The 15,190-nt window shown below is 42.2% G+C and overlaps 2 protein-coding genes across 10 annotated transcripts in view; one reads left to right on the forward strand and one right to left on the reverse strand.

Annotated features, from left to right (window-relative positions):
* The window catches only part of bcl9 (BCL9 transcription coactivator), a 30,446-nt gene extending 25,344 nt beyond the window's left edge, over positions 1-5,102 (forward strand). For all 6 annotated transcript variants that reach the window (XM_042426306.1, XM_042426302.1, XM_042426301.1 and 3 more), the window contains exons 8-10: positions 39-2,226; positions 2,837-3,109; positions 3,234-5,102. In XM_042426306.1, coding sequence (XP_042282240.1) covers positions 39-2,226; positions 2,837-3,109; positions 3,234-4,273 — 3,501 coding nt within the window. In that variant the 3' untranslated portion in view covers positions 4,274-5,102. The remainder of the gene's footprint in view (positions 1-38; positions 2,227-2,836; positions 3,110-3,233) is intronic.
* An 898-nt stretch (positions 5,103-6,000) lies between these two features.
* Positions 6,001-12,223, reverse strand: acp6 (acid phosphatase 6, lysophosphatidic). Of its 4 annotated transcripts, none has more exons than XM_042426317.1 (12): positions 11,918-12,065; positions 11,141-11,168; positions 10,943-10,998; positions 10,706-10,834; positions 9,705-9,835; positions 9,466-9,545; positions 9,287-9,374; positions 8,976-9,108; positions 8,110-8,210; positions 7,841-7,933; positions 7,580-7,745; positions 6,001-7,492 (listed from the first exon to the last, which is right to left on the reverse strand). In XM_042426317.1, the coding sequence occupies exons 1-12, from the start codon at positions 12,059-12,061 to the stop codon at positions 7,358-7,360; spliced, it is 1,284 nt and encodes a 427-aa protein (XP_042282251.1). In that variant the 5' UTR covers positions 12,062-12,065; the 3' UTR covers positions 6,001-7,357. The 4 variants fall into 4 exon arrangements, with proteins under 4 accessions (XP_042282251.1, XP_042282249.1, XP_042282252.1 ...); XM_042426315.1 differs by adding an exon at positions 11,552-11,704 and having other exon boundaries at positions 10,943-11,168; positions 11,918-11,943; XM_042426318.1 differs by lacking the exon at positions 11,918-12,065 and adding an exon at positions 12,087-12,223 and having other exon boundaries at positions 10,943-11,168.
* Positions 12,224-15,190: the final 2,967 nt, after the last annotated feature.

A 15,190-nucleotide genomic window follows, 5' to 3' on the forward strand; every position in this document is an offset into this window, starting at 1 on the left:
TCATAATGTAATCCTATTTCTGTCCCTCTCTGTTAAAGAACAATGCAGCAAGCGCCCTCCGAAATGACTCCAAGCCTCCCCAGCAACCCCCATCCCATGCCCCAGATCAGAGCCACCAGCCTGGATCCAAGCCGTCCTTAACGGGCATGGCAGAGCCAGCCCCACCCCAGCCATCAAACCAAGGGAGCCAATCTGGTGTTCTTCCACAGGAAGGGTCATCCTCTGCAGGCATGGAATCCAAAAATCTTCCTGGCAGTAGCCCCAGTAACACCACAGCCCCAGTTGACCAGGCCCCTATCACCCAACCTGAGGCAGGCCTCAACGCTCCAACAGCAGGTGAAGGAGGGCAGGGTGGAGGCTCTGGTGGGTCAGGTCTGACACCCCAGCAGCAGCAACAACAGCAACAGCTGGCTCAGGAGCTGTTGAACATGGAAGCCAACACAGAGGGTCTGTCCCAAGAGCAGTTGGAGCATCGCCAGCGCTCTCTGCAGACATTGCGAGATATCCAGCGTATGCTTTTCCCTGATGACCGTGATGCCCCGCCAACTGGGCCCCCACAATCCCATGGTGGACCCCATGATGGAGGCCCTGATGGTGCACCCCGGAGGTCTGAACAGGGCCCCCTACAGGCTATGATGGCACAGTCTCAGAGCCTTGGACCACCAGGTGGGCCGGGAGGACCTCGCCCACAAGGTCCACCCTTTGGCCCACCCCATGGACCCAGGGACATGCCCCCGTTTCCACAAGATGAAATGGGTCCCCACATGGGGGGTCCAGGGGGCTGTGGAGAAGGAGATCAGATGACTCCAGAACAGGTGGCTTGGTTAAAGCTGCAGCAGGAGTTTTACGAAGAGAAGAGGAAGAAACAAGAAATGCAACACCGACCTCTTCCTCCTGACATGATGATGCACCCCCACGGTCCACGTGGCATGATACGAGGGCCTCCGCCTCCTTACCAGATGGGCCCAGGAGAGATGTGGGGAGGACCAGGTGGTCCACCAGAGCACTACCAGGAGCGCATGGCCATGGGCCCTGGCCCTGTCCCCGGACCCAGAGGTATGCCCCCACACATGCAGAGGATGCCTGGCTTCTCTGGTATGATGAATCCCGAGATGGAGGGACCCCCAAGGCCTGGAATGGGCTGGCCTGACGACATGCCTCCACGGATGGGAGATGCACGAGGCTTCCCTGGAGGACCTGGAGCGATGTTTGCTGGTCCAGGGGGTCGAGGTGAGCGTTTCCCAAACCCTCAGTCGGTCCAAGAAGCAATGTTCCACCAGGGTATGGGTGGAGAGAAGGGCCTCCCCCCTGGGATGATGATGGACATGCAAAGGATGATGGGGCACCAAAGAGGTGGAATGGAACCTGGTAATGGCATGGGTATGTTTCCCAGAATGCCCGGTGATGGTCCTATGAGCCCATCTTCTAGGCTCCAGGGAATGGGGGGCCGAGAAATGGGACCTGAATTTGGCATGGGGCCTGGCCCTGGACCTCATATGCACCCATCCAAGCTACGAGATCCTCCAATGAATATGAGTCCAGATGAGATGATGAGAATGAGAGGAGGTGGAGGACCTCCAATGGAGAACATGGGTCCACAAGGCAGGCCCATGCAGGGGCCACCCTTCCCTGAGCAGCCACAGCCAGGAGACTATCCCATGGGGCCTGGGCGACCTTTCCCAGGGGGTCCTGGAGGAATGAGGGGTCCACATGGAGACCCAGCATTTGGTCCAGATCCAAGATCTACACCAACAGGAGGCAATGGCCGTATTAACCACCTCCCCTCTGCTGCTGGCCCTTCACAGGGTCAGAGGGGCCGCAAGCCGGCAGATCTGAATGTACAGGCAGGAGGGGGGAACTCTCCCAGTGTCAACCCACTTAAGTCCCCTCCTCTGAGGCAGGTTCAGTCTCCCATGATGGGTTCACCTTCTGGAAACCTCAAATCCCCTCAGACACCGTCCCAGCTGGCTGGCATGCTCACTGGCCCCACAGGCCCGAATGCCCCTCCAGCTCCTCCAGCGTCAGCACCAATGAAGTCCCCCCACTCCATGATGGGATCAGCAGGCGCTTCTCCTGTTCATATGAGGTCTCCTTCTCTTCCTAACCCCTCTCCAGGATGGGCCTCTTCACCAAAACCACCCATGCAGAGTCCTGGAGTACCACCTCAGGGTGGCAAGCCCCCCCTCAGTATCACCTCACCAAACATGATGGGGAACATGGAGCCAGGTACAACAATCTCTCTCTTCCCTTTTTATGTGTTCAACAGCACCTGTGTATGTTCTTCATTCAGTATTTAATAACATAATTATCTTTTTTTTCAGTGCATTTTTTAAAAACTCCATTTAGTTAATATTGTGATATCTTTTGTAAATGGTTTGGTGTTGACTTTTTAGCTATTGGTTACAAGTTTAGTATTGCATTTTTAATCACTGGCCTCAAGGACTGTAAATATCACATGTAATATTATCTGACTTAGACTATCTGACATTGGCCTGTTTTAGTGCTTTGAAATCAGAATTGATCTACAAAACTGAAAATAAAATGGATAAGGGGGCTATCTATCTATCTATCTATCTATCTATCTATCTATCTATCTATCTATCTATCTATTAGGTACATCACTTAAGTTAACACATCTGTATGAGGGGTGGGGTAGGTTAAGGTCCAGTGTCTCCCTCTTGTGGCCATACAACTTGTATCTGACTTTGCCTAAAGTACCACATACTGAGAGGGGTATAATTATTGCTAATATCATCACATATAAAAACAATCTGCCAGAGAATGAAAATTTATCATCTCTGTCATCTAATCTCTTTCTCATCACGTCGTCCTGTAGGTGGTAATGGCCCTCCTTCTGCCCCGCCTTCATCAGGGGCTCCATCTGGCTCCATGTCCCTCCCAGGCAACGTGCCGTCTGGCAGTCCATACACCATCCCCCCTGAGCCAACACTATCCCAGAACCCTCTTTCCATCATGATGTCACGGATGTCCAAGTTTGCAATGCCCAGCTCCACCCCACTCTACCATGATGCCATAAAGACTGTTGCCAGTTCTGATGACGATTCACCCCCGGCTCGCTCCCCTAACCTGCCTTCAGTGAACAACAATGGTAATGGCTGAAATATCTTAGTTTGTAGTTTCAATTCCACCCACCTTGAGCCATAACTGTACTAATCTGTTTTATAAGTGCTTGTACTGAATTTTCTTCACTTCTTTTTGTCTCGGACATACAGGTATGCCGATGAATCACCAAGGAAATCCACGTATGATGGGACCTGGAAACTCTGGGCCCATGCCTGCCCTCAGCCCTCTTGGTATGAATCCAATGGGATCTCAGCCTCTCTCCCATGGAATGCCTCCACAGATGCCCTCTCCCAATGCCCCTAATATGGGCCCAGGTATGATGCCTCATGGCATGATGATACCACCAAATCCACAAGACCCTGGTATGGCAAACCCTCAAATGATGCCCCAGGGACGACTAGGTTACCCTCACCGAGGCCAGGCCTACCCCCTTACACAGTCGCCTTCTCAGCAGGGCCCTTTCTCCCCGCACAATGGTCCTGGTCCCCAGGGTTTCCCTGGCCATCCCATGGGCTTCCAGGGAGAGGGAGGACCTATGGGAGGACGGATGGGGAGCATGCCTCATGGGGGAGGGGCTGATGGGGTCATGTGCAAACCCAATACTCCTGGAGGACCGGAGTTCAACAACATGCAAGGTGGATTCAGTGATGCTGACCTTCATGAGGTGATGCGGCCGGGAGCGTCCGGCATTCCTGAGTTCGACCTATCCAGGATAATCCCATCAGAGAAGCCCAGCCAGACTCTGTCTTACTTCCCCCGTGGTGGAGGAGACAATCCTGGGGGCAAACCACCACACCCCTCTGGTTTCCCCATGCAGGGCATGATGGGTGATGGTCCACCAAGGATGGCGATGTCCATGCAGGGGATGGGGGGGATGCCAGGGGGGCCTGGTGGGGGAATGGGCCCCCAAGACATGCCAATGGGGAACCCTGGCCACAACTCAATGCGGCCACCAGGATTCATGGGCCAAGGCATGATGGGCCCCCAGCACCGGATGATGTCCCCTGGGGGTCCGGGAGGGATGATGCAGGGGAGACAAATGGCCCACCCAGGCCCTGGCGGCTCACCTAACATGATGATGTCACTGCAGGGCATGGGCGGCCCCCCACAGCAGACAATGATGATGGGGGGTCAGATGAGGCCACGTGACATGGACATGGGGTTCAGTCCGGGCCCTGGAATGTTCTAATCCATCAGAAACTTTGTATCTAGAATGTTCTTGGACAATACACAAGGATGGAGTAAAGGTCACGGTGTGTGGAGGGTGTTGAGAAAAATTTGATGGACTCAAATAAAGGAAGTATAATACAAGCGAGGATGTACCCCAAAATGAACAGAATGGAGCAAACCAGTCACCTAATAATGTCCTGTGGGAACTATTCCAATGGAGACTTGGACAGGCCCAGATTGGAGTACTTTTGCCACAAGAACATTTAATTTTGACTCATGAACTTCAGAATGTATGGGATTGTTGTGCATCAATTTCGCAAAACTGTTCTTGTGTTTTTTTGATTATCTGACTATAAAGATGACTTCAACATCAAAGAGGAATCAACCTAACTAAAAGTCAGCGTGGAGATGCTACAGTATATGTCTACTTTTTCAAATTTAAAAAAACAAATTTGTCATGAAAGTGGTATGGAACAAGAGAAAGGATTAAGAAGAATTTGTGCTTTGTGAAGACTTTAGTGGAACTCCATCTTGTCTCTGGCTCCATTGTTTTGACTGTTTCTGTACAGTATATACGTGTGAGAGTGCGTGTGCGTGCTTGACAGACTGTATGTTTGTGTGGTATGTATGTATGTGTCTGTATGTATAGGCATTCTATCAGTGACCTCTCAACTCCTCTTACCCAACTTTCATTGGGGGAGGAATGCCCCCTAAAAATACTGTACTGTTTACCATTGGTGGGCTATTCGAATTTTAGTCTATTTTAATTTCCTTTGTAACTCCAGTGTATAACAAACCAAACTATGACCTCATTAAGATAATAGTATTATTAAAAAAGCACAAACATGGACCGTCTGCAGAAAGCGTCTTCTTTCTCTATTTTTACCATTGAGAGCAACACACGAAGTGTGAGGATCCTGGCAGCTTTGCAGCACATTGTGTGACACAACAATTTGTGGATGACATTTGACTTGGTGCTCCAAAACTTTCAGGACTCAACTTTCGCCAGCGTGAATAATATCGCTAATACCCAGATGTGCTATGTGTGTTCTTCTTGTTCCTGTTGTGTTCCTGTTTTGTTTTGACTCTCTTGTTGACTCTGGGTAATAATCATTCCCACAGCAATAATCCCCCAATGTTCAGAAGAATGGAGTGTGGCTGAATGCCACAGCAGGTATGCCAGGTATTATAGAACTAGAGCTAGGTAGATCTGGTAAAATTTAGTCAGGCAGGTGTGGCGTCCGGAGTGAGACACACAGAAATGTAAACACGCACTGCTTACCATCCAGTTGACTTCCTCTCTTTTCTCTATTGTATAAGCTTGTCATGTGTTTCTCCGTTGGCTTTGGTGCAGAATAGCCTACCAGGGCTGTGGTGATGGACTACAAATAAAAGATATTGTTTTGGTATATACATGTTGTCTATGGAGTGTGTGTGTGTGCGTGCATGTATCCACATGGCTCTCAACTATTCATATCTAATCAGTTATGTGGATCAGGTGGTGTCTTTGTCGTTCTACATGTCAAACCAGCTTTACCAACATTCAGCTAGAACTAGGAGAGCAAGCCATTCATTGCCAAGTTGACATTTTACCAGGAAGTATTTCCAGAGGACACTACACTTCCAAAATAGTTGCATGTTGATGGATTTGAACCCTGCCTAAACTAGTTGTGCTCACTCACCTGCGTTTTGAAGTTTTACTTACTTTACATGAAATAAGCCAAAAAAAAAACAACACACAAAATGTTGATGAAAATCATTATTTATGCCTCACCAATCCAAACCAAACCTTTTTATATTCTAAGCAGCAGGTCAAGGGAAACTCCCACTGATGAGGTACAGTGTGTGTTATTGTAACACAGTAAAACTCGTGTCTATATCATGGGCAAGTACTCATGCATACATTATACTGTGGTCTATACTACAAACTTATCCACGCAAGAAAGCAACCTAATGTTTCACTCTTAAAACATAATATAGCAGGTTCCACATGGTTATGAAGACATTCACACTACTGTGCAATTTACCACAATTTTGTGCACCCTTTGTTAATAAACAGATACGGTACATATGTTTAGTATTCCCCTGAGGAACAAAATGATTGAATATGAAATATTTGGTTGTAAACACAACCAAACTGACAGAATAATTGCATCAGCAATTAGGTACAAGCATTAACAGTTCTACTTTGTCCAACATGAAATATTTAAATGGTTTGAATTTATAAGGCTGATGATATTCTATATTTTTCGTGTCAATAATTCTCATGAAAACACCAAAACCAACAATAATTTTTTATCCTATTAAAATGATGCCATACACCTTGTTCATTGTCCAAAAACTACTAAAAACACACCAATGAGCCACACTGTTACACTGGGTGACATGTTCCTTAATATGATAAACACAGGCATGTGTTTTTTTTAATTTTATTTAAAAAGTCAATCTCACATACCATATACAGTCCTGGTGCCATAAATACTCACTAGCTCATGAAATGTGTACTAATCCACAGCTGAAGGAAGATCTAAAAAATGCACAATTTACTCCTGTTGTTTTTTCGATTCATTTTATTTTTTAAAGGTTTATGTTTTCAGTAGGAATGAACGGACTTAGGACTGAGTATCATAGACATGATAAGTAACTAACACATTGTTGGTTTTGGTCCTCTTATGGAATTTATAGACAGTATGAAAAATAAAAAAGTAACAACAGCTTTATTTATCAAGCCAAACAGATTAAGTGCATGCAGACAGACAATACGCACTTAGCAACTGATATCAGGTATACTGTGCATAGCAAAACCATTCTGCACATGCACTTGTCAATATACCATTAAATTAATTCATTTATTTAAATAGAACATGCGTCTGCCATGGTTACATGAATGATGAATAGTGAAATTAAAAGTCTGATGTAACTAAAAGATCTCCAAAAAACGGTTGTAATCCAGGACTTGTGTTAAAAAAAGAAATTCCATCTGGTGCAGTCAGATGTTGGATGGATGGAGTGAGTACTGGAGGTGTTAAAACACATGATGCATGGTGACTGAGTTTATGCCTTGGGTAGCACTGTGTTCACATGTGAAGATTTGTTGGAAGGTTCAGGGTTTGGTCATGCCCTCTGTGTTGTTACAAAGCGACTGGTAGAGTTCAGAGCTCAGTGAGTACGCTGACAGGGCCTGTTTGAACTCCTGCAGGGGGCAGTAGACTCCACTACAGCCTGGAAGAAGATGATCCTACAGAAAGACAGTAACCTTCAGTAAAACACAAGGGAGACATGCAACAGCTGATCATATAAACAGAGCCACATTCTCACCCCCTACCTGGCCTAAGTATGACACTTTAATGAAGGCCTCGTTGGTCTGCCGGTGTTGGTGCAGCTCCAGAGTGACATCAGCTGCATACGGTGGCCATCTCATGTCAAAAATCCCCAGAGCCATCAGACAGGGAATCAGAGTGGTGTCATGTGCAGAATACAAAAACAACTTCCTGTTTGAGAGAGGATTTCAATATTGGACCCTTTAAAGAGCAAACACAGTCCAATTTGTGTAAGAAATGGGTGTTTCCTTCTTGGGGTGTCTAACCTGTTTGGCTCTGATGAAGTGCCCTGTAGTTTCTCCTCAATATTGAATAACAACATGTGCAGGAGGGGTCCCACACACAGCTGCAAGTTTTCACTGCCACAGACAAAGCAAAAAGTGGCCTGTTGAACTCAATACAGAACAGTTAGGTAAATGTTCCTTATTGACATTGATAAGAGGATTATTGTTAAAACTCAAATCTGACCTTTTTTTTTTTTTTTTTTTTTTAAAAAAAAAAAGGCCCTTCCTCTGCTGACTTTGTTTAATCTAACCTCTTGCTGGGTTCATAGATGTGGCACATCATGTCCACGGCTCTCTGTTCCACTATGTCTCTCCAGGTGTCCAGCACTGGCGGGCAGGGGAGGCCGTGTGTCTGTGCAGAAACTTGTCACAGTCAGTGTCAGCTATGCTGTTGTGCAACACAAACCTCACAAGGAAATGTCAAGCTTTTGCTGTTTTCCAGCACTTTCATCACATTATGAGATATTTGCCGTTTTCCCCGTAAGTAAGTTGTGAATGTAAAATCTATCAGTAGAATTATAAAGTTAAAAAGTTAAAAGTTGACTATGGCTGTATTAACTCACACATGTGTTGCTTTATTTTGTCTGTTAGTTTCAATGGGTTGTAAATGATGAATCAGAGAGAATGCGAGCGAGGACAAACAGTCAATCAGGAAAAAACACAGCAAGGCTGAATAAATGCTCCTCCTGTTGTGTTCTTGATCTTGTAGAGTTTCCCAGTGTGTACAACATCTATTGAAACCCTCTACAGTCTGATATCACCCTAATGATTCAACTTTGCAAAAAACTATTTCAGTCTCTCATCTAGTGATAAATCACTTTTGAAGACTGATTTAAAAATCTTAAAAAGTTGCCATCTATGCAATTATTGATTGATTTTTAAATTATATTAAGTTGTGGCTTTTAAGTGTAAATATCTTAAGCGTTAAAGCTCAAATCTCATTGGAACATTGTTTTTTTTTTTTTTACTTACTTAAATCTCCCACAACTTGCTGAAATCTGTTATGGAGTTTCATCTTATATAACTAGCAGCTTGCCTTAATAATAATTGTGTGTATTATGATAGCTTGTGGTGAGATCTAATGAATGTCATATGAATCATGATGCGGCGGTGTCACCTCTCTGGCAACCATGTCGTCTCTAATGAGGATGAAGTCGACGTGCTGGTGAGCAGCGATGCCCAGCGCGTTCTGGATGCTCTGCAGGTCTGCTGCAATGTCTGGCAGAGTGGACGACTCTGCCCAACGGTGGCTGCACAGAACACACACCGTGTCAGCCAGGAAACATAGATACACTATGACAACCTGTCACAGGGATCTCAGCTCTGCTTATAATTTTGCACAACACATTCAAAATTCCAGTTTTGGATGGCGAGACCACAGGATGTTTGAAGCTCGGTGTGACTGGTATTAAAATATATTCTACATACCTGCCAAGGATTTTGAGCAGCTTGCATCCATGGTAGTTAGGATACAGGATTTCAGACTCTGCCTCCGTTGTTAATATGGGTACAATTTCTTCATGTAAAGAAGAACAGAAAAATTACAAAAACAGATGAGATCCAGAAGAGAATCAATGACATCATGCACATATGGATTCCTACCCCACCTTTTTGTTTTTGCTGGAAGAGCCCTGCTACCAGGCACTTGGCAGATTCGATGGTCCTCACAATGTTAGTGGAGCGCACACTAAAAATGGAAAAAATAGGTCATGGAAGGCAGCCAACATGAAAATAGTAATGAATTTAGGCTGATATCCTCTGACCTGCACTCACCATCCTAATGTATCAAAACTGTATAGTACAGAGAAGTGTGCTCTTGCTCCCCATCATGATGTGCAACACTTACTAGACCTCAGCTGGGCTAAAGGTGGGGGCGAGGAAGGCAGCCTCTTCGATGTATCTCTTCCTCAGCCTCTTGCCCAGCTCATACAGCTGCTGCATGCCCACTGTGGTCAGCTGACCGGGGAACGTGCCACCCTGCCAAGTTTGACAAACAGGATCAAGGTATATTCGCAGATTTGGCCCAACAGACATACACACACCTGCGTGCAGGATTCCAAACTGAATGTGGTGCGAGGATGGCAGGAACCCATATTGTGGGATTTAGTCTTCTAAGCTAAATCCAGTGCAGTAAACCTCTTTAGTGAAGCAGCTAACTAAGCACAGGAAACTAACATTTCCATGGACACAGTAGTTGGCAGACTGGACACAGTATCCCACTGGGAAGCTCTACACACAGTTCAACAGTATTATACAGGGGAGGTGAATGAATGAATCCAGTTCAGTGTTGTATGCAGGCTTTGTTGTACCCCTTAATGGCCACTAGAGGGAGAGAGGCTTACTGAAAGAATATGAGAATGAGGTACTTTATGAGTACATAAGGTGCTTCACACCTGTACAAAGGCAAGAACACCAAAATATACACTCTATAAAAAGTACTTCATCCAAAATAACCTCATCTGTGCTATATTTGGATCAGTTTGGAGAGATCTACAAATTGAGATCTCCTGGGTGTCTGATTTTCAGGGTGCATTTCTAAATACTTTAACCTCAAGTTTTAGAACTTTGACCATGTTTAACATAGATATCTGACATCATAACAGTATATAAATAACAGAAAATCAGAAAAAGCATAATATGTCCCCATTAAAGATTCCTTTGTAACATAATAAAGCTTTTTTTTTTAAAAAAAAAACAAAAAAACACATATATTTATCATGTGTTTCATTATCTTCCCACAGCATCTCTTACCAGAAACCAGCTGCACATGCTGGAGCACCCGCCTATGTTCCCTTTAGCTCTTTTCTTGTCTGAATGAATTCAACAACACAAAACACACCTACTCACGGTCAGTGTGTTACTCCGGTAGCTGTCTTCGACAGGAGCTGGGGGCCTGGGGCCACCATGAAGATCTGTCACTACATAGTTGATGTGGGTGTGTGCTGGAGGCTCCAACAGGGTTGGCACCCATTGGACCTTTGATGAAGCAAATGTGCCGAGACAAAGAAGTTATTGTGTGACAAAGCGCCTCTTTACAGACAAGTATTAAAGAGTTGATGAGAGGCAGAAAAAAATTTGTTTTACCTCCATCACGCCAGGTATTGATTTAAGCGGTGTTCGAGCACCATGTCGGAACAGGACTTGGACCAGTTTCAGTTCATAGGGAGAGGTGAGATTTGTGTCAGCAGAGGAGCAACTGGAAAAAACCTGGTCTGACTCAGTCTTCTTCTGTGACCACAGCAATGAGCCAAAAGCCATGGACATCGAACCAAAAACACCTACCTTGGTCCAAAGATTCCTCATGGCTGTGCTGTGAATAAAACAGACAAATAGTTTTAGGCATTAGCATTACTATCAAGGGGAAGATGAAGAAGGTCTTTTATCATAATGACAACATTAACAGAAATAATTTTGCTTGTTGCATTAAGAAAGGCTGCAACTACAATTAGTTAGTTAATCTGAAAATTAGTCGCTCAATTAGTTTCTTCATCATTTAGGCCTAGTCTATACAATGTAAGTCCAAACATATTCCATTTAACATTACAGAAGAACAAGAAAACCAGCAAGTATTCAAATTCGAACCAGTGAAACCTCCTAAACAATAACTAAAATGGTTAATTTTCTGTCATTCCTTGACATCTATTTAACTATTTATCTTTAACGTTACTGTGTAATGCGGAACTATATACTAACCTGCTTAAACTGACAATTAAGTTCCTGGCAAGTCCAATGATGACAATGATGTTGATGGTGTAAGTTAGTGGCAGTGATGCATAGTTAGCACCCACACACAACTGATCAATAAAATCCTTAGTCTGAGTGTAGATATCTATCATTAGATAAAGGCTAAAAAAACGAGAAGCACAGCTGTATTACTTAACGTTAATCGTTGCAACACTGACTGGTGCAATGAGCTCCTCAGGGGGCGTAACGACTTTTCTACTCAATGTTTCCCTTATACCTCTTAGATAAATTAAGTTCAAGTAACCTTGTTTGCGACATAACCCTTCCAAATACTGTGAGAAAAGGTCTATTCAGACTACGGCTAACACGACATACCCAGCCAACATTGCTTAACCCCTTCCAACCGAAGCACGTTAAGAAAACAAAACTCGGCTCACAGCTAACGTTAGCGTTAACCCTTTCAAAACTAGCGGCCGTTAGTTGCAACAACAACGAGGTTTCTAAATTTACTGTACTCATGACAACGAAAGCAGCATCTACTTACTTTCTTAATCCACAGGAGATGAAGTGAAGTTATTCAGCTGCTCTCGATAGAAAACACAGCGTTCAGTAAATTCACTTGTCATTCGGCAACTCTTTCTACCGGTTCACGCCAGAGGGCATGTCGGGAACTGTAGAGCAGCGAACGGTGATGTACTGTAGAAGCAAAGCTGAGAGCCACGGACAAAAAACTACATTTCCCGACATCCATACTACAGCGTTATGCCAGGTTCGCGTCACACCGGAGTTATCAGAACTATGAGGTTCCAACTTGTAAAAACGTCAACATCGACCATACAGCCAAAGACATGGACTGGCTTTGATTTTTTTTATATTCGACTCGATACTTACCTGAAAGAAACCGAAAACTAACCAAACCACACAATGATGGAGGCCTCACCTCAGCCAAAGTTCAGTGTAATTAAACCCAAATTGAATAGATATGGTGCTATATTGTTAGTGTACAGTATTTTAATCTTCACACGACCAACTCTATAATCGTGCAACCATTAAGAAAATCCACATATTTTTTCTGGTTATCTTCTTTTTCTTTATTGAAATAAAAACCAATTACAATTCCCTCTTTCACAAAGTGATCATATTATCATATCATCATAGACATATTAATCTTTGCAGGAGAAAAGTAAAAAGAAAAACAAAAAACAGACAAAAACAAAGTCTGAGCTAGGGATAGTTACAAAAACAGACATTCATATTTTTTTTTACAGCCTTTGGATTAAAAGGTAAAATCGACTTGAATCAACGTTTGTGAAAACCAAGTTCGGCTTTCTACCTGTAAATTCGCCATTATGAATATGTAGCCAAGCAGTGACTCGCAGTGATATTCAAATACCATTTTAGATTCAATGTCTCCATGCTGATACACAGATATCAAAGACTGTTGCCTTCATGACAAAGTTTTTGAGTTTTGGCCCCCGTTTTTTTGGGTAAATGCAATTCCCTTTAAAATATATCTTAGCTGGGTAAAATCTGTAAATAAGTCTGAAATAAACTTAATTTATTTTGTTACTTATCAGACACTTATAAGAGCTAATCTCTTGTTTTGTTTATTCATTTAAAACAGCTTTATTGAAACGTGTATACAAGTTTACAACATCTTGTTTATACAACTTGATTCTACAATCACAAACACTCCAGGGGGACTAAAGGTTGTAATAAATAAATAAATAAATAAATAAATAAATAAATAAATAAATAAATAAATAGTAAAGCTTACAGTGGTTATACGTTTAACAGCTTTTTTGTTTCTATATTCAGATGTTGAAGAAATGTATTGTTTGATATTGACAGTCAGCTCTGAAAAGTTTGGCTTTTTGCTTAAGAATTTGGATTTGTGAATACAGGTAGGAGTTAATCGTGCAACCATGTCTTGATGACGCCAACGCTCAGAAGTCGTCAACAGGAATCTTTCCCATCTCTACCGTATACCGTGAACGCACCTTTTTCTTCTTCTTCTAATAGATTTACGGTAGAAGAACTGCATTAAGGTGTGTTGCTGCTCTCCACCTGTAATGTTCTAGCACCACAACTCCACAGTCATGAATTATTCTCTTGACTTCTCATTAAAAGGCAGAACCTGCCAAAGCAGAGGGTCTTTCAAAAATAAGCCTACCTGCTTCTTCATCCACTGATGTTAACTCACAGACACATTCTCTTCTATTTTTATGAAAAAACAAAACACATTATATGTAAGAAACAACACAAAATTAAAATTATGGATTCATGGAGGATAACATTTTGGGGATTTTGATAAATTGTAAGTTTAAGATTAAATGGATGAAGAACTTCTTTTAAAAAAAAAATCCTTGATTCTATTACAAAATCCTGATTTTGGAATGAATTTCATTCCAGATGATATCTTTTCCCAACTAGGTGGTGTCAAATTCCTTTTCATTTGTCACTACAGTATTGTCTGTTGACTTGGTCTTTGACATAAAAACACAACTTCTCTCCACATGAGTGCATAGTATGGAACAACAAGGATATTTGATATAAAAACAGAACTTTATTTTGTGATAGATGGTTTAATAGCAATTCAGTTTTGCTATTTCAGTTATTTAATAGAGGACTTTAATTATGAGGAGTTTATTTCTCATTACAACATACCTGTGAGTCCAGAAGTCACGGTCTTCGATGCAGTTCCTTCTGGTCTTATACCTTACCTTCTCCAGACACACCTGTTGACAATGCTTGTTTTTCCATTTCCTGTATTGTTAAAAGAGAGACCCGCTCACTCTTTCAGAGAAAAGTTGTTTCCGTACCTAATGTAACTTGCTATTGGAATAGATTTGTGAATGCTATTGGGATTTATTTGTTTTTCTTTTTTTGCCAACAAAGTTAAAGAAGTGTCATACAAAATAATTCATAAATGTTACGCCTGACCCTACCCCTAACCATGTGGAAAATGTTACTCATTTGTTTTGACATTGTGAAATTAGTGATAAATTCTGGGAAGATGTATGGAATTTTATCAACGTGTACTTACTGCTATACTTTAGCAGTAACTCTCAGTTACTCTCAAATTTAAAAAAAAAAAAAAAAAAAAAAAAAAAAAAATATATATATATATATATATATATATATATATATATATATATATATATATATATATATATATATATATATATATATATATATATATATCATATATATTTTTGGTATCATATACTACAGTAGCTTAAATGCTGATGCTTCCAGATGAAATTCAAACCATGTTTAAAAATTATATGAATATTTACACATATTATATTTCTCTTTCTCATAATAAGAAAGCTATTAGCATAATTTATATGTTAAACATGTAAATATGTATCTCTCCCCTCCTTACATGTGTTCACTCATGTTGTTATCATGTTCAATAAAGAACATGGAGGAAAAAAAACAGTCATGAACTGTTAGAACTAGTACTGAAACAGTTTGTCAATAGAGATTGATTAACTGATATAAACTTGATAATTGATTTATAATTAAGTCATTTACAATGTAAAAACACCAAATATTTGAAGGTTCCAGCTGCTTAAATGTGAGGATTTGCTGTTTTTCTCTGTTTAACATCATTCTAAATTAAATACACAAATCACTATCTTG

The sequence above is a fragment of the Thunnus maccoyii genome, chromosome 11 (assembly GCF_910596095.1).
Source record: "Thunnus maccoyii chromosome 11, fThuMac1.1, whole genome shotgun sequence".
NCBI lineage: Eukaryota > Metazoa > Chordata > Actinopteri > Scombriformes > Scombridae > Thunnus > Thunnus maccoyii.